This window comes from Empidonax traillii, unplaced genomic scaffold (genome assembly GCF_003031625.1).
Source record: "Empidonax traillii isolate 1590-97213 ecotype Southwest subspecies unplaced genomic scaffold, ASM303162v1 scaffold454:size726355, whole genome shotgun sequence".
In the NCBI taxonomy this organism is placed as follows: domain Eukaryota; kingdom Metazoa; phylum Chordata; class Aves; order Passeriformes; family Tyrannidae; genus Empidonax; species Empidonax traillii.
In genome coordinates, this window is record NW_020955647.1 from 241,754 (window position 1) to 266,504 (window position 24,751).

At 52.7% G+C, this 24,751-nt stretch overlaps 1 protein-coding gene across 1 annotated transcript in view; it reads left to right on the forward strand.

Moving 5' to 3' along the window:
• Window positions 1-24,171, forward strand: part of SKI (SKI proto-oncogene) — an 84,524-nt gene extending 60,353 nt beyond the window's left edge. The window contains exons 3-8 of the mRNA XM_027895246.1: window positions 17,585-17,710; window positions 17,918-18,033; window positions 18,600-18,850; window positions 19,309-19,610; window positions 21,653-21,883; window positions 23,073-24,171. Of these exons, the coding sequence (XP_027751047.1) occupies window positions 17,585-17,710; window positions 17,918-18,033; window positions 18,600-18,850; window positions 19,309-19,610; window positions 21,653-21,883; window positions 23,073-23,261 (1,215 nt within the window). The 3' untranslated portion in view covers window positions 23,262-24,171. The remainder of the gene's footprint in view (window positions 1-17,584; window positions 17,711-17,917; window positions 18,034-18,599; window positions 18,851-19,308; window positions 19,611-21,652; window positions 21,884-23,072) is intronic.
• Window positions 24,172-24,751: the final 580 nt, after the last annotated feature.

Here is a 24,751-nt window from a genome sequence, read left to right on the forward strand (position 1 = left end):
CCCTTTGAGGCCCAGAGCTGGCACTGACGGATGGTTCAGGCAGAGCAGGTTTGTGCTGGACACGTGTCTGGAGGTGAGGGCTGGAGAGGGACATGGGGCACGTGTGTGTTGTTCTGAGGAGAAGGGCAGCCTGAAAATGGGATTTCTGACCTACCCTTGGTATTGCTGCTCTTGTTACTGGACAGTCAGTGTTTCCTGAGAGTGTAACTTGGAGAGCCCTGATTAGTCTCGTGGATACAAACCCTTTCTCCCTTGCACTGATTCCGGAGTCTCACTTGATTTTAGTGTGGGATTGAAACTGTACAGTTCCCACCAGATTCAAGCCAAGCACAGGCTCAGAGAGGTGCATGTTTAAATACTGATCAAATGTTTCTGCTTAAAAACCTGGCAGGAATCCTGTGGTAAAGTAAGAATTCAATGAAAGCATCACACCTGTGCATTCCTTCAGCAAAGATTTGTCTCTGTGTGCTTGGAAAGGGAAAAACTGGGGTTTGCTCTGATTTCTGATGAACATTGGAATTCGTTAATACACAGCTGGCAGTGACCTTGGGCTGGAATCAACTGACAGCTCTGTACACTGGAAACATCTTTATCACAGATCAAGGGTGATGCTGGAGTCATGAGAAGGGGTTGGTGTCGTCCAGTCCCTCGGGTGGAACCTTGACAGGTTAGAGCCACTGCCTCGTCCAGCTCGTGTTCCTGCTGGGTTTATTTTGCACCTCTGCAAGTTCTCGTGTCTGTAGTGCCCCCCCTTCCCCAGCATGAGGCTTGAGGAGAGGGCAGGGGAGGGAGGAGGCCGAGTGTGCCAGGTTACTGCAGCAGCCGGGAGTGTCGCTGGGTTATTGATGGGCCGTGGGCATCGAGCCAGGATTCCCCGGCCTCTCCCACATCCAGGGGATGGGAAAGGGGGAGAGAGCCAGACAGGAGCATTGATCGTTCCTTCAGCGTGGTCTGACATCAGAGGAAGGGCGGAAACTGCAAGCTCAGCGCTCCATTGGGGCACTGGGACTTGATGGAATGTGCTGGTGGCCTCCTTCCCTCCCAGGGATGAGTTTGTGGAATCCTTTCTAGGGATGGACAGGGGAGGGAGTGTGTGTGGTTCAGCTGCTCAGTGTCCCAGCAGGGCTGTGTGTGCAGAGGTGACATTAGTCAGCCTGTTGATGATTCCTGAGCGTTGTGATCTCCTCTTAATAAAGCTGTAAATAAACCCATCGGAATGGGAAAAGTCACAGTGAAATGATTCAGGCGTGGGGTTGGAGGGTGAAACCCTTCAGAACTGTGATTGATAGTGATAGTTCAGCCACCTGTACACAGCTTGGTTTATTTATAACCTGCATTTTGGGTGCAGTTTCGGGCATTTGCAGGTAAAACACCTCTGCCCACAGGAAGGAGCTGCCTCTCACTCTGATCCCACCCCAGGGCTCTCCGTGGCTTGGGAGAAACGTCCACGGGGTTTCCTTGTGGTCCTGAAGCAGAACATCATTCTTGTCCAGCTGGAAAGTGTAATCATGAAAAGAGAGCCGTTCATGGAAGCAATTCTTTAACCTCGTTGTTTCATGTGGAGGAGAAAGCGCCACAAAAATAAATCTGACTTATGCATGAGGCACGAAAGTGTCGTCTGAGATGTGAACAAATCTCAGTCAGCTGACGTGAGGGAGCTGGGAGGAAAGATGCTTAAACATTGCCCCTTTGGACAGGGACCAGCCTTGTCCTGGGGCTTGGGACAGGTTTCTGAGGATGTTTTTTACATCCTCTACTTCAGGATGAGTTGCAGTCCAAAAGTGCCTTTCTGTCGCTGCACGGGCACCTGGACAGCTATCCCAACTATCCCAAATACAGACAACTCCATGGAAACCTCTGCAGTCAGGGGGTACCTGTGGTGATCCCAGTTTTCATCAGCCGTATTCCACATGTCAGTGCTCGAGTTTGAACCTGGCCTGTGAATGGGCTTTGGGAACGTGGATGTGGGAGATGTTCAGGAAAAGGAGCAAAAATGGAATGTCTGGGTTTGGAGAACAGTCCTAACTTAAATCTTCTTTTTAACTGAGCTCCACGTTCAGAAAGGTGAGCTGAGCCCTTTGGACTTGTTGGAGCAGTTTCCTGCAGCTGTTTGGAAGCTGCAGGAAAAAAAAGGTTTGAAAACTGAATGTTCACCACGTAGAAGACAAAACTCTCGAGCTCCATCTTGAATTGTTTCCCAGCTGGAATTAATAGTGTTTAACCCTATTAAAGAATTAGGAAAATGAGCTTCTTTGGGGTTTGTTTTCTATGAAAACACGAGTCCTGTTTCTGTAGTGCTTTCTGCTGGAAAATGCCAGAGTCCTTTAGGAGTTGTGATCCTGTCTACACGAGTGTTTGCATTTGATTTACCTAAAGCCTTTCAAATAACATGGGTAGCAGAGCCAGGACTAAAATACAGTAGTGTTTGACCTTCAGGCCTGTGTGTGACTGTCACTGCTGCCCTAAAGCTGAGAGACAGATCAGACTCCAAATGTCACGACAGGGGGAATTATTTTCCTCGGAAAACAAGAGCGAGCTATTGGAAATATCCATGAGAAGGGCACGTGCCCTTCACGTTAGGGCGAGGTGAAAGCAGGTAGAACCAGTGGGGTTTGCACAGAACCTAGGCCTGTGACCCTGGGTTTAAAAACACTGTGCCTGCTTTAATTCAGTAGATCCTAAAATTGGGCTGTTGGCAATTATTTGTTCAGTGCCCTCACTCCCAGCAGTGTTTGAGGGTCATCACCCTTTGTTAGGAACTTTGGCTTTGGGCTGATACACAAGTTAAATAAGTTGATTACAGAAAAGAGCAAAGTTGAGGTTTGAGGGTTTGGGTGGGATTTTTGGCCAGCTTTAATTCTAATTAAAAAGGGGAAGGAAGAGCACGTTATCTTGACTGCTTTCCACCCATCTGAAAGCTGCTTCGGCTTTCCTTCCACACGGGTCCTGCTGGCTCTGCCAGCACATGATTTTAGTACCTAATTCTATTAGTCATGACCCAGATCAGCTTTAAAATGGTTAAAGGCATAGAAGAGGAGTAGGAGTGGAGTGTCAAGAATAGCTTGGAAGAAGATGTTATCCCACATACCAAGGAGCTGGTATCTCAAAGGTGTCACAGAGATGGAAGTGAGGAGAGGACTGAACTGCCAAGTTGGCTTAACAAATAAATACTGACTCCCAGTGGAACTGGAACTTCCATTATCTGCAAATACCCCTTGGTGCCCCCAGCGCTTCCCTGGAGCTCAGGAGCAGCTGTTGCTGTGCTGCACCTCTGCAAACAATTCCCAGCAGCGGTACCAGTGTTTGCCATGTTCAGGAGCAGGCTCAGGAGCCAGAATCCAGCATCCTCCATCCCCAGCTCCAGCACTGAGTGAGTCACTTGGCTGCTTCTGTTGTGCAGTTGGAAGATGGGAACAGGGCTCGAGGATTTGATGCACAGCTCGTTGGCTCTCCACACAGGTCATGATTGAAGTCCCTGTAAAATGAGGCCCAATTTCTGAGGCTAATTGTCGCTAAAAAGGCGTTTTTGGCCTTGGTGTTTGGTTCGCTCTGTGTGGAGCTGTGGAAATGCTGCTCCATTTACATTTTTTATAATCCTGCTTCTCACCACTCCAAACATGCCATCGTGCTGTCTTTGGATGGATGGGAGGAACCACAGACCTACAAAGCAGCAAGAGGAAAACTGTAGGAAAGAATGTCAGGAGCGCTGACGGGGTCTGAGGGAGCTGGAAGTGCTGGAGGTTTACGGTGGAAGTGTTGGAGTGAAGTGAGTGTCAGAAAACCCACCTTCCAGGGTGGCTGGGTGGTGTTAATGCATTCACATTAAGTGCAGCCCTTAATTCATTTGCATCTCTGAGTTTCTTGGTGCTTACCAGGAGCTTCTCACCCTGTTGAGAGGAAAGGTGACCCGGGAGGAGCAGGTTCTCAAGATATTTTGAAAGCACACAGATTCTGCTTCACTTTGGGTTTTCAAGGGGGGGGGGGAACTCTGTGTTGGAGCTCTCCCTTTAAGGCTTGTGCTTACAGCCCATGCTTTAATCCCACTTGGATCTGATTAAATCCTCAGCCACAGAGAAATCAGCTTAGAGGAACATGTCTCCTGTTGAACCTGAGAGCAGCAGCGGTTCAGAAAACCGAGCCAAGCCAAACACCATTAGAAGAGAAATGAAAGCTGTAGCTCTCCCAAACGGTGTGGTGGGGTGGAAGGCACTGAGCTCTGCTCTGGACACTGCTGAGGGGATGTGCCAGCCCTGCTGGGGGGTCACCTCTTCTGCAGACACAGGAAACCTGTCCCAGACACGAAGGGAAACCTGGGTTTGGTTGGGGTTTCATTCGAGTGCCTTCTGCCTCCTCACGGTGTCAGGGATCAGGTGTGTGTGGGATGGAGAACAGGGAGGAGTTATTGTGCTTTCCCCGGGAGTTGGGGATCAAATGAGTTTTAATCTTCTTTCAATCTGTCTGTCGCCTTATTACACTCAAATCTCCTCTCAAGATGTTATTCAGATCCATATGTGGGTCTCTTTACCGAGATTATAACACAAGAAGTATCTCATTAAGCAATTCCGATGGCACCCTACAAAAATCCCTAATCTGTGGATCAATACTAAAGCTGTATGGCAAAAAAAGAGAGGGCAAACACCACTTAAAACAAGAAATGTGTCTCTCTGATCTTAGATTTACCCCAGTATTATTCTCAGTTTAGGTTTCAGCAGGTTCTGTGTTCATCCTTACTAGTACAGGCAGGGAATGTCTATCACTGGCTGCTAATCTTAAGTTTACTACATTTTTTAGATTGTTCCACCCGACCTTTCGAGTCAGCAGGACTACAACACTTTCATCCTAGAGTGAAGATTAGTAGGACCTGTTTGTCTCTACCCTCACACCAAGTGGGAGTCAGGATCTGAGTCTTGGTTAGAAAAACTCTACAGAAAGAATCAGGGAAAGAAAAACCAGTCAGGGAAAGCCAGAATTCCAACAGGTTTGTCGTCCCATGTGCTGCAGCTTTGTCCCAGGAGAGAAATTCAGCAGAGCAGAGGGGTCAGAGAAAATACATCTCAGGGGGTGGACTCAGTTTTGAGCTGAGTTTCACTGGAGCCTCCTTGGTGAGCTGGAGGCCTGGCAGAGGTGCAGGGCAGTCAGACAGGAATGTGGGGGAGCTGGAGGTGTCTCCTGTGCTGTCAATGCTGGAGCTGCAGGGGGGAAAAGGCCTGTCCAGGCCCAGCCCTGGCACTGCTCTTCTGGGCAGGCAGCAGCTCACAAAGCCACGAGAAAGGCAAGAAGAGAGAGGGCCCCCACCTATTGTGTCCCCTCTTCATTCCAAATAATCGTGACTTCCCATGACCTCCTGGCTCGTCCCCTCCGAGCAGGATTTGGGGACAGCTGCTGCCCTGAGCAGCTGAGCCAGCCATTGTTCCCCACTCCTTCCTCCCACTCCCCCACAGCAGCGGCAGTGATAAACTCCCTCACAGAATTATCTGTATTGATTAATAAAGGTTTGGGATTCTCTTCAGGATTTCAGACACTCCCTCCCTCCCTCCCTCGTGCTCAGCCCATCCTGAGGGGAGCTGCTAAACCTGGCCCTGCTGAGGGCAGCTTTGCAGAGAGGCTTTGGCAGAGGTGCTGTATTTGCAGCCCAGTCACTCCTGTTCCCTCCTCAGCACTCAAGTTCCCTCCTTGCTGTCACGGTTGGAGGAACCTGCATGAATTCCTTGGACAATAATCCTCGAGCTGCACGTGTGGAGCAGCTTTGATGGCTGCGGAGGATTTTTGCCTTAACGCGTTTGAGGCCTTTGAAGCTTTTTTGGCTGTTGCGCCGCGTAAGTTCGGTCCTTGCACCGGTTTGTTCTGGGAGCTCTGTGTTTCTTCAGGCGTCCTTTAAGGCGGTGTGAGAATGGTTAAATTATCCTGATGGGGATCTTCGGAGATCAAAGCAGCCCGTGGGATTGCCCAGCCCCCAGGCCCGCATTGTTGTTTGGTTCTTGCCGAGGGATGTGACAGATCGTGCTGGCACCGCAGTGACACTGCTGTACACGCTGCTTGGATTTTCCCTGGGCCTTTCTGGGACGTGTCAGGCCGTTTTTCCACACAGTCTTCCTCCTGCTCTTTGTCCTTGTCCCTGCAGCAAGTGCAGGCCCCTGGCGGAGCTGGCTTTGCTCTGTATGGGGCCCACGGGGATTGAACAGCCAGGAACACGCCGTGTCCTGCACGGCACCCCAGCCTGTCCTCTGGGAAATCACTGGCTGGCCTTTCCCTCCTTCCTTGCAGGAGCAGGGGAGCACCTGTCTGCATGCAGGTATCTGGCATTTCTCATGCCAGCCCACGGGTCAGCCCTTCATCCACGAGATCCCAGTTTCCCCTAGACCCAGCCTGTGGGTTTTAAGTCCCTTCTGTGTGTGATCCACCCTCCCTTCAGCTGCTGCCATTGGAGAGTTCCTGTCCCTGTTCTGGGGGATGCTCTCCAGCAATCCCTGCCCTGTGTTAGTCCTGCAGAGCCTGTTGCATGCTGGATGTTTGGAGGGAGCGCTGAAGGGCAGGACCCGTGTGTGTCCCTGAGCAGTGACGTTCCCCTCTCACACACCTGATCCTCCTCCTTCAGCTCACACCCGGGTTACAGTGCTTGTTTTCATGGAGTCAGGGCCTGATTCAGCCTTTTCCTTGACCCAAGGCTTTTAGGTCAGGCATTTATTGCCAGTTTATACCCCAGCTGTGGCACAGTTCTACTCTGCCCAGGACGTGGAAGGCCACAAAGCTCTGTTTCTGTAAGGTCTTGCTGTGTTTTGGGGTGGTTTTAACCTACAGCTCTTCCCAAAGCCCTGTGTGAGTCAGTCACTGACTGCACTGAAGGCTGCTTTAGACAAGTTCAGCCCAAGTGGTCTTGAAGCTTCGAAGTGTCAGACAAAACAAGGAAATAAAATATGAGCCCTCGAAGCCTTTGTGGTGCCAGGGCTGAACTGGGCTCTGTGCTGGTCCCCAGGATGGGTTTGATGCTGTTGTGACAGCAGAACTCAGGAGCAGGAAGATACAAAGGCAGGCTCAGACTGATCCCTTGGGCATCCTGCTCACTTTGCAGTCTGTGAGCTGCTTGTGTTGACAGTAAGAATTGGAGGATCCAGCCTGTGGTGGTGGAGGAGGAGAGCAGGGGAAGTTACACTGGGGTTCAGAGCTCCAAACTTTCCCTGCACTCCTTCCTTTGTGTGTCTGATCCCAGGCTGCAGTCCAGACTCCGTGGTGGTTTGTAATTAAACCCAACTTTCGAAGGTTCTGTGGAGTTCTCGTTGCCTACCAGGTCAAAGCGAGTCTGGTTTCTATCAGGGAATATTTCAGTTGAGTTACCCCTTGAGGAAGTCTGGGAACAGACAGGCCATTCATGTTGAACAGATGACCCAGGCCTAAAAAAAACCCCTTTTTGTCTGTTAAGCTTATGGCTGAGATATTATGAAAACGGCTTAATAATGTGCCCTAACATTTATACCGCACTATTTTCTTACTTTAATTTTCCAGGCAATTAAAAATAATTGAAAGTTACTGCCAAACCCCCTGAAGATATACTTTTTCTTTCAAATAAGCTTATTTTCGTGCTCATGAGGTCACCAGATATTTATTTGACCATCTTTATAGGGGTCAGGCACGTTACGCACACAGAATGGGGCTGTGGAATAGAACTTGCATTGTAACAGGAGAGGGAGGAGTGGGAGCCAAAAGCAGCACAGGCCGTGCCCGGGGAGGGTCGTGTTTATTGCTGGGGCACCACAAACACACCAGCCCTGGGCCTGAAGTGTGCAGGTCAGGACTGAAAGCTGGGTCTGTGTTTAAGGGCTGTTAATGCTGAGGTTTGGGTGCTCTGTCAGACCCAGAGGGTGACCCGGGGCCAGCGAGGGCCCAGCAAGGTCCTGTCTCGGGTGGCTCCTTTTGGGGCTCCGGGCATTGTGATACCCCACGAGGTGTGTGTGGGGACAGGAGGCAGGGCTGGTGTTGGTGGGTGAGGTGTGTGGAGCCAAACCTCCCTGATGGCTCCTGTTAATAGGGCTGTAGCAGACAGGGCCCGTGTGGCTGTGCGGTCACGCTGCTCTCACTGTTGCTCAGCCACTTCTCCCCCTAAAGGCTTCAAATCTATCACCTCTACAAGAACTGAAAGCCTCCTTGTAGTGTCCCAGATTTCCCCCTCCTGTCCATCCCACTCCCTTCCCTTTTCCCCTTCCCGTTATCTTTTGCTGCCTGGTTTGGTGTTACCCAGAGCGGGTTTTTAAACGTTGTGTCTCTGCCCCCATCTTCCCATACATTCAGTGGGCATTTCCCCTGAGATCCCTCACCTGACCTCAAAAGGTGAGTTTGTGCCGTGAAAAGGGAAGGAAATGGGTGGGCTTTTTGTCCAAACTGTGCCTGTTGGGTGATGTTCACACCGATCTTCCCAGTGTAGGGAACAGCATTTCCATGGAACCACACAACGCCCTGAGCTGGAAGGGACCCACGAGGCTCACCAAGTCCAACCCCTGGCCCTGCACAGGACACCCCCAAGAACCCCACCATGGCATTTTGCTCAGTTATTTTAATTTTTTTTGGCAACCCTCGGAAGGATTTCTCTTCTCTCAACGTTACCAACCCTTTCTGAGGGACAAAAGTCCTTTTCTGAGCGTATCGCTCCTGCACTGGTGGATGTCGTGGCTAAAATTAGTTCTGTTTAGACAAGTCACTGGAACACAAAAGGTTCTTCCAAAGCAAACCCTTTCTGACAGAGCAGAGCTGCTTTGCTGCTTGGGTGTGCCAGAAAGGCTGAACTCAAGGGCCCTCTCCTCTCCTTCCTCCCTCCTCCTCCTCCTCCTCCTCCTCCTCCCTCCCCTCTTAAACCACCCCTGACCCCCCCTTAGCTCGGTGTCTGGTGGAGAGAGCATGTGATGCTTATTTCTAAAGGCAGCAAAATAAGCTTTGGAAGTCTAAGACTGTAATTGGTTGTCTGCCTTTATCCCGGGAGCTCTGGGGACAGTTCACAAGTAATAACTGTTACTTAAAGTAGATGAGCTTCTTGTGGCTTTCTTAGAACTGGAGAGCACGTTAGTGCTCGGCTGCTTAGGGAAGCATCTGCCTGTCTGGAGCTTTCAAAACATTTTGTGAGCAAGGAATTGGGGTTTTTCCTCTCTTCTGTGTATGGGTGGTGAGAAGTTCCTCCTCAGAAAGTGGGTTTTTTACAGCAGTGGCCTCGACTGGAAACCAAGTTCCTTCCGATGATATTAAATTGGCTCAGTAGCTTAAAGCCATTGGCCCCTAAAATCTCCATAAGGATGTGGTTAGCACTCCTCTCCTGCAGTCATCTTCTGGTGGAAAGGCTGCAGGGGGTGATTCCCACCAGGACAGCAGAGGTGCCTGAGGCCTCCTGTGTTCTGCTCCCCTGGCTGGGGGTTTCCATGTAACCCTAATAGGATTTGTAACTATTAATCCACGACCAATGTATTGACTTTCACTGATACATATGTGAGGCGGTCTTGGGTTTAAAATCTGCGTTGTGTGGTGGTTAGAGCAGAAAATTCAGACTCTGGTGATGTGTTGTAGTGACTTTGTGAATATATTTGAGGTTTTATCCTGGTGTGCTGTTGGTGACCAGAATGGCCCCCCGGCCCAGCCAGCTGTGCTGATCAAACGCATCTGCATGGAGGGGAGGGAGGGGCTGGCAGAGGGAGCCCTGGGAGGAAGGCAGGCAGGTGATTTTGGGTCTGGTGCAGACCTGGGGCTGTGCTGGCTGAGCTCGAGGGCTCTCCAGCTTTGGAGTGATTCCTGGGATGTCCTCAGGCTCTTGTCCCAGGCTTAGGCTGACCAAAGGCTCTGCCCCTCGCCCTCGGTGTCACACGCTCACACACATGTGCCAGCCCAGGAGCCCCAGCCTGGCACAAGCAGGGGATTAGGGGATGAGGGGAAGAGGGGGGTGAGGGGCTGTGGCCTCGTTCTGCAGCCCGATTGGGAGAGGTGGTTAAATCAGGGCTGCTCACTGCCTGGGCTGGTTTCTGTGCTGGTGTCCTTTCCTCCCATAACTGTAAGAGCTGGGTGCTGGTGGCTCTGCAGCCGGATCAGGAGCAGACCCTGTGCCCCAGGGAGCTCTGCAGGCAGCACAGGGGAGACCCCAAATCAGGGCAGGTTGGAGCTCGGCAGCTCCGTGCCCGGGCACTGCAGGAGAGGTGGACAGGACAACACCTAAAGCCCATCAGTTGGATCAGTTTGAGAGCCCCCTCTCCCCTTCCTTGGCTCCCTGAAGTGGCTGGCTGCTGAACTGGTGCTCAGGGAAGAACACTGTGTGGAAATCACAAAGGGAATACTTGTCCTTTTATGTAACATTGGAGACCAAACTGAGACTCTAGGCTGGCAGAGTGGACGTGTCTGCACAGCACAGGAGCAGATGCCTCAGAGAGAGCTTGGAGCTGGAACTCCAGTGCAGTCACAGCAGGAGAGCCTGGTGGCACTGCACAGAAAATGTGAGGAGCAAACTGTGTCCACAAATGGCTTCTTAATTCCCAGAACCGTCACCCCACAAACAATTCAGCAGCAACCGGGCAAAGCAAGTCTGTTCACGGAGGAAATCTTGGTTTTCCTCGATGAATCTGATGGCATCACTTCCCTCCCCTGGGTTCCTCCCCACTGCCAAACACGCTCCCTCTTTTCCTGGCACGCCCATCCCTGTGTGTGCAGTGCAGATCCCGGCTCGGTTGTTTTCCTCAGTCCCTCTCCTTCCCCTGGTACTGACAGGGCATCCCAGAGTTCCCAGGCAGCTGCTGCCAACAAAAACGACCCGAGGAAAAGGGGCCATTCTTTCTGCTCAGCCCCTCTGACCTGGTTTGTGCTGCTCTCCAGCACTGGCTCTGCTCAGACACTGGGAAGTGTGAGCTGGACTGGTTTGTTTTGTTTCAAACCACGGGGCAGGGAATTCTTTTCAAGCCGTAACTTTTAGTTTCCGCTGGGAGGGCAAAACAGACTCTTAGCCAGTGGAAAGGAGACTTCCAGTTGCATCAGCCAAGAGCCAAAAGGCAAGTACATCGTGTAACAAATGATCAGCTCCTTTCAGATGCTGCTTTAAAAGGGGAACCAGAAGGGTCAGGGGGTGCTTTGTGTGGGGGGTTTAACCCTGGCACTGGGGGGGCTCTGACAGCCACGTTCAGCTGGAGGAATCAGAACCACTTCACACGGGACAAACTGATCCTCTTGAGCCCCCACTGAAGGTTCAGAGACTTTTGAGACCCAGAGAAGGGCTATTGAAAAGTCACTGTAGAAAAGGTGGAGAGTTTTGTGGATTTATAGGATCAGATCTGTGTCAGAGAAGGATTCTGCATGATAGGTGTACAAGGAGAACAGTGAATTAAAAGGATTATTGTTGAGATCAGGGATTAAACAGCCAGGTGGGCAGTTTTTGTCAGTGCAAGTTTGCAGCAGGAGCTGCATCCTCGTGATGTCCCAACTTCACTAACACTGAACTTGGGAAAAGGGTCACAAGTGGCAGCAAAGTCCCAAAGGATCCCAGAAGCTTCGTGAGAAATAGAAAAGGGGTGAGATTTGCCTTCTTCCCTCCATTTCATAATGAAGTTTGTGGAGGTGGTTGCTGGGTTTGCTCTTGCAGAGCTTACTAGAAGTGCATCAGTGTTTGCTCCCAAGGATAAGTGCAGTCATCAGATGTCATCTGGCCTAATTTTTGTACTAAAAGAATAAAAGGAAAGAAATACTGAGACAGGAGAGAAAAGGGTTTTTTTCCTCTCTTTTATGCTAGCCAGGGAGCTTTGAAAGTGCATGATGACTTATGCCAGGGGCTGTGTAGAGTGTTCTGGAAAATAATTTCAATTTGCCTGTGCAAAATGAATCCATCAAAGGGTACTCGTAGGACTTTGCTTTAAACTGAGATGGTGCCAGAAGTGAAACAGTCCAGTCTCTTTTCACCTCTTCTGCTGAACACTTTGGATGTGTTTCCATAGAAATTACCGATTTTCACACAGGTGTGAGGAGGACTCAGCTCCCAGTTTTTCAGATGGACTGACTAAGCCATTAGCCCTTTCCCTGCAGTTCTTGTGGGCCAGCTGGGAAGGGGGGTGTACCCTGCAGCAGGGAGGTGAGATCAGACCTTGGCACGAGCAGGAGACCCCTCAACCCCTCAGGAGGAGGCAAAGGGAGCCCTCGAGGCTCTTGGCACGGGCAGGGAGAGCAGGGCAGCTCCAGGAGGGATTTTTCCACAGCTCTGCTCTCCAGTGTGGTTGGTGAAGATTCCCCACGGGTCAGACTGGGGGGACACACTGGCAGCCAACATGTGCTGTGAAGGCAGGAATAGAAAGCAAATACTTCCCGTAATCACACGTCCCAAAATGACAGGGGAGAACGAGCGCTTGTGCTTCCACCAGAGCAGTGAAAAAATGGGAAGATGGAAAGCCTGGATTCCTGCCCAATGAAACCAAAATTGTAAGAAAAAAGAAAAATAAAACAAATGCTCCATACGCTCCCTGGAACTGACACTGCAATGTGGTAGGTTTTTTCTCTTTTAAATATCTACAGTAGACAAGCAGTAAATCTTCTTACGGCTCCGTGGCACGGCTTTATTTTTAGCTTTTTTTTATTATCGAGACAACCCTCCCCAGCTTTCAATCTGTACCTGAATATATTTATTCCTTTAATCCACGTGAAAGTGCAGTCCTCACAAAGACCTCTAATACCTTATTAATCACTTCTGGACCGCGTCACAAAGAGGCTTTAGGAAGCAAGTGCTCTGGCCATGGGGCGACGTGCTCCTGGAGGCTTAAAGGATGTGGATGAAGGGCCCCTTTCCCACATGGAAGGTGCCTCCTCTGGGCATTTTTAGACTCGATTTGAACTGGAAATCTGAAGGGAATCTCTAGACAGCCAGAACAGCCCCCCCTCCTCGTGAGGCTCAGCCTGTCCTTAGGAACACTCACGCCCGTGACTCGTGAAGGCACCACTGGAGAATTCCAAGTTCAGTTCCCGAGTTCTGGAATTGTGGTCTTGGAAGCCTCCAGAAGGAGCTTTGGAGTCCTTGGCACTTCTGAAATGCCATTTTACAGAGCTGTGTAACGTAACAGATCCCTGTGGAGCAGCAGCCTGGAAAACCTGACCTGGGCTGGGACTTACCTGGGCTTGGGATGAGGCTTTGGCTCCTTTCAGTGCAGGTGAGAGCAGGGACGAATGTCCCAGCACCCTTCCAACCTGGGCCCCTGGGGGTTCCCGTTTTGTCTGTGCTGCTCAGCTGAGTGTCAGGAGCTGCTCCCGTGTGTCTGGCACGCCGTGACCCCGGGCAGTCCCTGCCTGGCTCCCCCGGGTTTACATCAGCCCAGACGCCGGGGCTGGTGCCCTAATGAGAAAGCGGCTTAATTGTGGCACCCGGCCGGGATCCGATGAGCCGGGAGGCCCCACCCGCTGTAGCTGTAACTGAGCCCCAGGGCAGGAGCAGCCCCAGCCTTCGGGCTCTGCCTGGGGATTTACAGCCAGCTCCTGGTGTGCTCCCTGCTCAGGAATACTAAATGGGATTCTGCAGCCTCCCCATTGGTTTTTCAGGGGGCTGAAATCCTTGGTTGCTCTGGGGACGCTCAGGCTTTGGTTTCCAAGGATGCCACCCAGGATGCCGTGGTTCCCCCTGCTCTGGTGGCCGCATTTCCCGTCCCTCTTCCAAAGGACTGGACAGGGCTGAGGGCTGGATGGATGCCCAGCCCTCATGCAAGCCCTGCAGAGCAGCTCTGTCCCTTTAGCTGAGGGTCCCTGCCCCTCTGCCAGGCTCTGGGGTGCTCTGGGGGCTGCAGGAAGAGCTGCTGTGTCTCTGGGGCACAGGATGCAGGCGTGCAGGCCTCCTAAGTATTTCCAGCTGGTTTCATGTAATGCTTTCATTCTGAACAAGGCAAAAGCAGCCCAGTTTTCACTGCCATGTGCAGCCCCTCAGGTGACACAGCCCTGTTTTTGGGCACAGCAGGGCCAGGGATGAGGAGGGAACAGGAGCCTTTGCTCAGCCCAGCAGGGAACAGGAAGTGAATTACTCCAGGAGGTGTGTTTGGGGAGATATTCAGGCACCAGGAATCATATCTGTGAGCACTCCCACATCTTACAGTGTCAGAATTTCTGCTGGGCAAGGAGAAGTTGCGTGTTCAGGTGCCCGACCTGGGCCTGCTGGTTCTGCCCCTGGTGCCGAGCACTGGGGGAGGTTTGTCTTTCCGAGAGGGAGAGGGTCAGAAATTCTTTCCACTGGTCTCATGGTCTGTTACTGTAATACTTAATTGAAGTAGAAAATTTGATCTGACATGTCAAATGTGGCCCTGGTTGGCTGGAGGCCAAGCTGAGCCGCCTAATTTCGGTTTGCCTTAAAATGGCTGACATTATTCACAGGCCCCAAGTTCCCTCTGGAGTGGGCTTCTGAAATCTTTTCTCAGCAGCTTTATAAATCCCTCTGTATCTGTTCTTCCTTTAGACTTGTTTGCCTCAAAAAGCAACAGTCCCGAAGCTTGAGGGAATGTTTCCTGTAGCATTCCTGGGCCCCTTTGTATCCTCAGGTTTGGGTGGGAGAAAATGTGTATTCCCAAGTGGGTGTGCCCTGCACGAGGCCCATTCGACAACAGATTGTTAAGTTGCCTCCAATGGAAGAAAAAATGAGCAGGAAATCAGGAAATACTTATCCCAGTCTCCCAGAGTTTGTGTTCAAGGGTTTCATGAATCATGTGTGAAGATGGCAAAAAAGTTACATCAGATTTTCAGTATTTCTTCTGCAACTCCTTGTGTCTCGTTGTTTGGCAAAGGGAAGAAATGAAATCAAATCATCCCCATTTGAGGCAGTACCGAGGTTTGCTGGCTGCTGGGGCCAGAGCGGTGTTGGAGGGGGATGTCTGGGTGCCTGGAATCTGTCCTGCAGTGGGATGCAGTGGCTGAGTCACCTGGAGAGGAGACTTTGTGTTCAGTGACTCGTCCTGTTCCACATCCGAGTGTCTTCCTGTAGCCGTGAGCAAATTCACTCCTGCCTCCTCCAGAGTCAGAGCCTGCAGAAATGGAACCAAGTGGCTCCAGGCTGTGGCCAGAAGGGTGGTTCTGTGTCAGGGGCCTCAGGGGGGAGCCTCCAGTTCTTGACGAACAGCAACGTGCAGTGACTCGATGTTCCATCGACCGGGAGGGAAACCACTGGAATTATTACATTTTGACACTGCTAAGGTGGGATCTTCAAAGCAGCTCCCAAGGTGCTCAGCCAGCAGATGATCCTGGTGAGCACAACGGGACAGTTGATGGAGGTTGGTGGAGGTTGTCACAGCAGTTCCAAACCCACACTGGCAGCAGCCCTTCTGTGGCTGCATCGGGCAGCTCTGGTCTGTCAGGGTACAGGAGTCCCGTGGTGGGAGGTGACTGAAGTCAGAAAACCCTGCAGGCCCTGCTTTATCCCTCCTTTCCTCTGCCATTTCCATGTCTTTGGGGGTCAGACCTGTTTTCCCTGCACACACCTCCTTCACTGCTTCTCCCGAGCTGCAGCTCCTGTCTCCAGATCAATACGGGCTCCTGGCAACGAGGTTAAGGATCATTTCCCAGGTCTGCCGACAGGTTTTGTGCTCTGGCCCTTGGTGTCAGCCTGCATTTAGAGGGGAAAGAAGGGGGGGAGTGGAGAAAGCTGGAGATGAGCAAATGAGATCATTCTGTTGAAGCATCTCCCCTGCAGCCTTTCAGGAATGGACTCTGCTCCCATGTGATGTGGTGTCCAGAGTGGGGATGGCCCCGTTTGTGGAGCAGGGGTGGCCTGTTTGTGGAGCAGGGATGGCCCCGTTTGTGGAGCAGGGATGGCCCCAGAGCAGTGGGGACGGTCACCGTGTCTGTCCCACACCAGCACAGAATGTTCTCCAGCGCAGGGCCGGGGGAGGAACGGGCTCCATGCTGAGTCCTGCCACCTGTTGCCTTGTCCATTCCAAGCCCCCCTTCCTCCCCACCCTCCAGCCCAACTCCCCTCCCCACACAGCTCACCATCCCCAGTGGATAGGGCTGGGATCAGGAGTCTCTTGCCAAATACCTTTCCCATGCTGTCACTAATTCTGCACAGGCAGCATCTCCGAGAGCAAACACAAATCCCTTCCAGTGCATTGTCCTGCTCTCTGCACAGAGGGGTCAGGGACGGGAATGCCTTTTCCTGGTTGGGTCTGAGTGGCCCTGGGGAAGCCTGAGGCTGTGCCCAAAGAATCCCCTGCAAATCCCTTGGAGCTGGCATTTGGCTCTGGCACGGGCTGGCTGTGACTGGGGGTTACACACCCCCCTCCCGTGGGATCCTCCCTCATCTGCTCGCATGGAAAGCTGCCCTGAGTGCCAGGGAATGTTGTGCTGAGCCCTCTGGGCACGGTTTGATGACGTTCCTGGGCACACTCTGGGCATGGAGGGTGTGCCAGAGGCACTGGCAGGAGCTGGGCAGGAACAGGAGGCTGTGATTTGTGATCTCCTCCTCATCGAGGTGTGCAAAGGGGGCGGGATGGCTGCAGTTACAGAGCCTGGGGAAGGGCACTTGGACACTCCCTCAGGTACAGGGTTCCATAATCACCTGCAGGAGCAGCCTCTGAGTTCCCAGTTGAAGGTGCCTGGAGGGGACAGATTTTCAGAACAAAATGAGATCCTTTCCATCACTGGCCAGGAGACCTGAGTTTGGGGCACTTGGGGCTCCCAGGATGTGTTTTACAGACACACCTCTATCAGTACTTGTTTGCCCACAGAAATCACAGAGAGGGGTAGGGAAGGAAAAAAATCAGTGCCAAGAGGAGCATTCAGCAGTTGCTGCAGCGTGGTTCTGCCACCTCACCGGGAGCCAGGGCTGGGGAACGGGGAGGGGTGGAGAGTTTGGAGCTGCAAATAGACAGAAGAAGGGATGGAAATGGAGGTGGAACGTTTCTTTCATTATTTCTGTGCAGCGCAGGGTCCAGAACGTTCTCCCTGCCTGCCCATGGCCGTGTTTGTGCTGGCAGGGCTTCCAGCTGGTATCCCCAGAGCAACAGTTAAACCAGTAGTTACCAATTTTTTTGCAAGCCACGCTGGGACTATAGGAATTTTATTCCTTCACAGTGTTGAAGGAAAGGGGGTTTGCTTGCCAAAGGGCTTTCTTATGCTTGAGGATGATTTATGGGCCAAGCTGAGCCACTTGTGGAAAAGGCAAAGCAGCTCTTGGCAGCACCCCCAGAATCCACTGCAGCTGTGGGGTAGTGAAGTCATCGGCATAACAACCACTGCAAACAGAATAACAAAGTCTGGTCTGTTCTCGTTTAAAATAATCTTTCCAGTCCAGCAACCACATTAAACTCACCTTTCTGCACACAAAAATCATAAAAGGCCGACAGTTCTGTGCCGTGGGGAGTGGGTGTCTCCCTCAGGTCACTGCCCCTCTCTCCTGCACCCTCCACACTGCGCTGGAGGATCCCGAGGGAAGGGATGAGCTCTGTCCTGTCAGAGCTGGTGTCTGCCCCTCGTCTTCACTCCTTTGTTTGGCCTCACAGGGCAACACCCAAGGTTTCTTCCTTTTAAATACAAGTTTGGCTTTGGCCTTATCACCTGTTTCTAAGCTGATTGCAAAGGGAGGAATTCTGACTTTGATTTTTCCTGCCTGTCTTTGTTTCAGGTCTCTTCAGATCCTCCTGCTTCCAAAAAGCCCAAAATAGATGACTCTGCTTCCCAATCTCCAGCCTCTACTGAGAAGGAGAAACAGTCCAGTTGGTTACGGTCCTTATCCAGTTCATCCAATAAGGTGATTGTTGAAGATTTTGTAGAGGGAAGGTCAGATGAGCTCACGGCATCACTTCATGGAGCGGGGAAATGAGGGAGGAGAATGAACCTGCCCAGGCTTTCCCCATCAGGACCTGGCCACGGGGGTGGCCGTGGAGGTGTGGGGGTGGCCCTGGGGTGTCCCTGTGAGTGGCTGTGGGTGGTCACTCCCCTCTCTGTCTCTCCCCAGAGCATCGGGTGTGTGCACCCCCGGCAGCGGCTCTCGGCGTTCCGGCCCTGGTCCCCCGCGGTGTCCGCGGGCGAGAAGGAGCTGCCCGGCCACCTGCCCGCCCTCATCCGGGACAGGTAAGGACACAAGGGCAGCTCCTGCTTGCTGTGCCCGCCACTGCTGCTGTCCTGGCACAGCTGGACAGGTTTGGTGTTACAGCATCGCTGCTCTTTGCCCCGGTGTGCTGGTTGTTCACCTGTGGTTTCACACTCGGGTGTCGAAATCACCGCACACCAAAGACCCTTGGGCACTCCGTGGTGTCCCTTTGGGAAGCGCTGGTTTGAGCTCAGGGCACGTTTGTGGATGGACACAGGGACAGAGTGCAGCTGGGCAGAACAGCAGGGCAGGAAGGGCAGAGGGAGCAGCGTTGTGATTGGGGGATCCCGTCCCTTTGGTGCCCCTGGGGTCTGTGGCACTGGGAATGTGGTCCCTGGGTGCCCGGCACCTCCAGGCTTAATGAGAACAAACTGACAAATACGAGGTCTCAGCTGGTGAGGATCAGGGGTGTGAGCACAGCAGGTTCTCAGCTGGTGGGAATGAGTGGAACTCACTGTCATTCCCATGTAACACATGGACTGGGAAGCATCTCAAAGCCACCAACGTGACCCTTTCCTCCTTCCTTTTGCCTCCCGCTCTCAACCAGCTTCTACTCCTACAAGAGCTTCGAGAACGCTGTGGCCCCCAACGTGGCTCTGGCCCCCCCAGCCCAGCAGAAGATCGTGAGCAACCCCCCCTGTGCCACCGTGGTGTCCCGGGGCAGCGACTCCCTGAGCTCTGGCCAGCCCAGGAAAAGGAAACACGTGGAACACGCGCCCGTCCCCGAGGCCCCGGCCCCGGCCCCCGAGGAGGACAAGGAGTCGGAGGCAGAAATTGAAGTGGAAACCAGGGAAGAATGTGAGTGCTGGTTGGACCTGCCTTTGTTTTGGTGCCTCTGGGCTGGAGCTTTAACTGGGGTGTTTAGAAGGGATTCTGGGAGGCCGAAGCCTCAGCGGTGCCGCAGTGACATAAATTGCATGGTCACAATTCAAGCAAAGTGCGAGTTGGTCCCTTAAGTCTGGGCTACTTTCATGTCACATTTCAAGTATCACAGTATAAAATGAGCCAGGTTTTATTCTCTTTCATTTTTTTTTAATGGAATATTGAGAGTGTCTGTATAAAAGGGCCTCAGCATCTTTTGAGCTATATAATATATATATATATAAAATATGTATCTCAGAATATGCTGAGTGGGAAGGGGCCCACAAGGATGATCGAGTCCAACTCTTAAATATGAGTTATGTGTGAGCTGTATATAATACATGTATTGATTTTAGACCTTTTTAAATTAACGTTTCAATGTTTCTGTTTTCCAGTCACCTCCTCCTTATCCTCGCTCTCCTCCCCGTCCTTCACTTCATCCAGCTCTGCCAAGGACATGAGCTCCCCTGGGATGCAGCCCCCGGTCCCCGTCAACAGCTCCTACGAGGTGGCAGCACACCCTGACCCCCACAGCAGCGGTTTGGAAGCTGAGCTGGAGCACCTAAGGCAGGCCCTGGACAGTGGCCTGGACACAAAAGAAGCCAAAGAAAAATTCCTGCACGAGGTGGTGAAGATGAGGGTGAAGCAGGAGGAGAAGCTGAACGCGGCCCTGCAGGCCAAGCGCAGCCTGCACCAGGTACTGCCCTGCCCTGCCCTGCCCTGCCCTGCCCAGGGGGCTCCTCAGGGGCACTGGGTGCCCTCGTGGGACAAAGAAATTGCCTCCCTTTTCCCAAATAGCAACAGCCTTTGCTGGGGCTCTGTCTGTAAATCCAGCCGGGAAACCAAAGCACAGGAACCATTCCTACATCTTTAAGCTTTCCACCTGTTTTTCCTTGGGTTATAAATCCATGGTTACCAAAATCAACATCTTTTCATTACTGAAAAAGTCTCCTAGTCCAGCAGAGTTTATTTTGTTTTCATTTCACTGAACAGGAAACATTTCTGGAGGCTTTAGCTGGAGTTTTAAAAGCTTTGTGCAAACCCTGCCGTGTCCCAGCTGAGGGAGGGTGTTCCTGGGGCTTGGCCACAGCTGAACTGAGGTCTTTGTCAGGCATCCCACTGGCTTCAGTCAGGGCAGCAGTTCCTTCTTTCTGGAAATCCTGGACACATGGGTTGTATCAGAGTGGTCAGGCAGAGCTGCAGGTCAGTGCTGGCCACGAGCTGAGCCCTGTGGTGGCTGAACTGGTTTTTATTTGGGCTGGGGCAGAAGTAGAGCAGAGAAGCAGAAGATACAGCCAATGCAGAAGGTTTGTGTGTCCTCTCTGTGGGGCTGTTCCCAAGCTGGGACTCACCCGTGGGATGGTGTAAATGTGGGCCTGGTTTGATGGAGCCTGAGAGACACAAAATCAGCACTGGGGCTCTTTGGCTTGTTCTCAGTTACCCTGAGCAAAGCACTTCATTCCCTTGTGTTTCAGTAAATCTCTGCATTATTTTATGTATTTAAAGTAAACTTTAATAAGTGATACAAATTTAAAGCTAATTTTTAAATATCTAAACTAAACAGTGGGTACCTAAAGCAGGAGTTACAGGAGGCAGCTGGGGAAGCAGAGTTGAGTGGGGAGGTGTTAAGTGTCTCTCCCCACGTCAGGGGGACAGGCACTCTGGTGTCTGGGCATGGTGTGGGTTCCCAGTTCCACACTCACTCAGGAGGTCTCTGTGTGTGCATCTGCAGGGGCTCTGGGGGCCCTTCCAGAGGCAGGGCCGTGCTAACAATGGCCTGGCTGGGAAGGGAGACTCTCAGAGTGCATTTCCCATGCCCTGCCTGCACTGTTCCTTCACAGAAAGCGGTGCTGGACAGGGAGGAAATGCTGCTGCTGCTGGGGAAAAAAAGATCCTGAGTTTGTAATTTAACCATTTAGGAGGCAGACCTGTGAGCCACATCTCTGTGCTCAGGATGAACGTGGACTTTAACAACTCAGGAGTTGCCTCCTGTGTGCCTTGAGGTTCCTTATCCCTCTCTCATGGATTCAGACCCCGAGGCAGCAGCTCCTGGTCAGATCCTGGATGGTGGGAGTGGCAGCTGCCAGGGCAGAGCGTGGTTTCCATTCAGCTCCAGGTAGCCTGGAGTTTTCCAGCTGTTGAGACAGAGCAGTCCATGGACTGGTTGCCAGGAGAGTTGGGGCTCACACCACTCACCCACAGCACCCCAGGGTTAGAGAACACACACAGTTTGTGTTTTGAACTTGCCTTAAGCGGATTTTGGGAGGATTTGGTTCAATGGAGCTGCTGCTGGTTGTGAACTTTCCTCCTGAGCTTTGCTGGACGCAGAGGACTCTCACAACCTGCACTTACCACGCTGTGTATCTTCAGTGCCTCCAGTTCCAGCCCGGGCTCTGCAGTTGGGGGTTTGGAACGTGGAGCCAGAGCAGAGCACGTTGCTGGGAGCTCTCTCCAACTGCACTTCATCTTTATTCAGGCCCAGATGGTCGCAGCCATTCTGCTTGACAAAGCAAAACGTGGCTGCACCGCCGAGCTTTTTGTTACCCAGCACTTGGGGGTGGCTGGAGCGCAGGAACCCCAGAGGGTTTCAGGGAAAGGAGCTGGTGCAGAGGTCAGAGCGGGGTTCAGCCCCGAGCTGCCTCACTCCCACCGGCGGGAGGTGGGGACGGGGTCTGGGTCCCTTCCCTGGCACAGCCAGGGCTCTGCCCCTCCCTTCTCACACCTGCCCTCCCTGTCCAGGAGCTGGAGTTCCTGCGGGTGGCCAAGAAGGAGAAGCTGCGAGAAGCCACCGAGGCCAAGCGCAACCTGCGGAAGGAGATCGAGCGCCTGCGGGCGGAGAACGAGAAGAAGATGAAGGAGGCGAACGAGTCGCGGGTGCGGCTGAAGCGGGAGCTGGAGCAGGCGCGGCAGATCCGCGTGTGCGACAAGGGCTGCGAGGCCGGCCGGCTGCGCGCCAAGTACTCTGCTCAGGTGAGGCCATGATGGGCTGGACAGCCCTTCCCCTGCCCCTGCCCCTTCCCCTTCCCCTGCCCCTTCCCCTGCCCCTGCCCCTGCCCCTGCCCCTGCCCCTGTCAGAGCCCCCCAGGCACAGGGGAAGGTGCCTCAGGAAAGGGCAGGACTCTGAAAAATGGGGCACAGGGGCCACAATTTAAACTCTCACAGTTTAAACTCACGGCCCTGCCACGCAGGCTCTGCCTCCCAGGGAAGGCCTGAGCTGCTGCCAGAGGAGCTCTGGGAGCACAGGGGGGCTGCACGGGGGGTTTTCAGACACAGGAGCTCCCTGGAGCCCTGGCTGGGCCTCAGGTGGGAGCTGCAGGTATTTGGTGTGGCGGCTTTAAGGGAGGAGGGGAAGAGGAAAAGCAGAGCCCTGGCAATCAGAGGCTCTCTGATAACGGGAAGGGGAGTGGCCCCTGTGCTGCTGAGACACGTCTGAGCAGGAGCAGGAAATGATGTGGGGCTTCCTCTCCAGCATCACAGGATGTCTCACTGATAAGGGGTGTCCAGACTAAACAGAGCCACGCCGGGAGCTGCTGCCCTGGGCGTTCCTGGCTGTTCCCAGAGCGCAGGCACCAGCAGGGCAGGTGAACCCTGGGCTGGGTGTGCTCCAGCCGTGTCCAGCCAGGCACTGGGGCTGCTCCACAGCCTGTGACAAGGGAGCTCCAGTCTCCTAATGCACCCCCTCCTTGGGGAGGAATAAATGAGGTTTCCTAAGCTAAAGGCTAAAATCACCTCAAAAAGAGCTCCAGTAGCCAAATATTCTGCAGGTTTATCTTTTCTGCAGCCAGGACTGGCAGGCTGGCAGCATCCCCTGCTGTTTGATTCCAGCCCCGTCACAGCCCCCTGAGCCCCCCAGGCCATCCAGCTGTGCCAGAGCTGTCTCTGCCTAAAGAAGTGACAGTGATGGTGTAAGAAGCGACCAGAGTTCTGTTGCATTAAGGGATTCTTAGGCTGTGTCTGAACTCTGCTGGTTTTCACCTCCCTTGCTGGAGCTGGAGTCCCTGGGAAGTTTCAAAGCTCAGCAGCCCCTGCAGTGCCCTCACAGAGGTGGGAGTGGTCGGGAAAAGGGAATTCCCGACAGTCCTACAGCTGAGGTGCAGGTTTTGTCCCTGCTCTGGGGTGAAGTGCAGGCTCTGAAGCATCCCCCTTGCTCTGCCCCCAGATCGAGGACCTGCAGGTGAAGCTGCAGCACGCCGAGGCCGACCGGGAGCAGCTCCGCGCCGACCTCCTGCACGAGCGGGAGGCGCGGGAACACTTGGAGAAAGTGGTCAAGGAACTTCAGGAACAACTGTGGCCTAAGTCGAGCAGCCAGCCCAGCAGCGAGAGCACCTCGAGCCCCATGGAGAACTGAGCCCAGGAGCAGCCCAGGCCTCGGAGCGGCGCCGGCACAGGGAGGGCGAGGGGGGTGTGAGTGTGAGCGGTGTCCTGGCACTCGCGGCGGGAGCACGGACTCGCAGCGGTTGGAAGGCAAATGTCACCCTCTAGAACAGAAGCACTGAATTCTGCCTCTTTATTTTTGGTTGTTTTTTTTTGTTTGTTTGTTTCCCGATCCATATAGCACAACATCTTACTGTGCCTAGAAAACACAAAGTGTTTGTAAACAAAATACTTTTAAGTCCACAGCGAAATTTTCTACTGGCAAACTCCAAGCAAGCAGCGTCGTCCAGCTGAACCCAGAGTCCAAGGCGAGCAGGGCAGCGGGGTTGTGTTCTCCTGCCTGTTGGGACATTTTGGAATTGACAAAACAAACCTACTTTTCTTATAAGCTATTTAAAATAATTCATTACACAGACTTGGTATTAAAAAAAAATTAACACGATTTTTATAACGAACCTTTAAAAGCAGAACAAAAAAAAAAAAAACAACAAACAAAAACAACAAACCTTCGATGCACAATTTTTAATGACTTTATAGGCTTTGGGATTCTTTGTGCAGAAGCCCCTCTCTGGTGATGATGCCATGTCAGGAGCAGTTTTCCAGCCATCTCGGAAGCCAGCGCGGTTCCCTCCCGTCACGTGGGGGTGGGGGAAGTTCAGAGTGCTTTTCCAAGTTGATTTTTTTTTTTCCTTAGAAAGAATTACCTTAATTTCCTGCCCTAAACACGAGAAGAAGGGAAGATGCAGGAGCGTGCAGGGGGTGGGGAAGGAGGTGGTGTTGGACTGAGAGCCCCACGGGCCCCGCGTGTGCAGCCCTCGCCAGCACTGTCGGTGTGTTCAGAGACTTCATCCAGGAGCACTTGAGCTTTGGGAAAGGGAAGAAAGGAAGGGAGGAAGGAAACGGATGATCAGTTGGTAGAGGAACAAAGCAGAGACATCTGTGTGTTGAAGTCATCCTGAAATCCTCAGTTTTCTGGAGAACTCATCTTGTTGCCCATCTTGCCGCGCGTTCAGTGTTCCTGCTCCCGTCCCCGCTGTCCGCCGGGGTTCCCGACCCACACAACACAACACCAACGTTTTTGCTGCTGTGAATAAGCCACCTCTTTTTTATTAAAAATGCTTTTTGTTTTTAGAAAGAGAAATTACTTTAATTTGGGGTCCAAGCCGCAGCCCTGGGACACGACGCAGCCATCACTGCCTTGGGGTGGTGCTGATTTTTGGTTTTTGTTTTTTTGGTTTTGTTTTTTAAACCTGCACTTTGTTTACTCTGCATTTTATTCCCTGTTTCTGAAGTCAAGCATTCTAGATTCTGCCCTGAGAGCTGTGCAACCCATGAACCAGCCTGCCAGCACTGCCACCTCCCATCGCCATCTCCGTCCCACGCAGGAGGAGCCAGCAGGTCCAGAGTGTCCCCACACCAGGGAACTGGGTTTGTGGCTGTGTGTCTGACCCAGGCTGGGGAGCA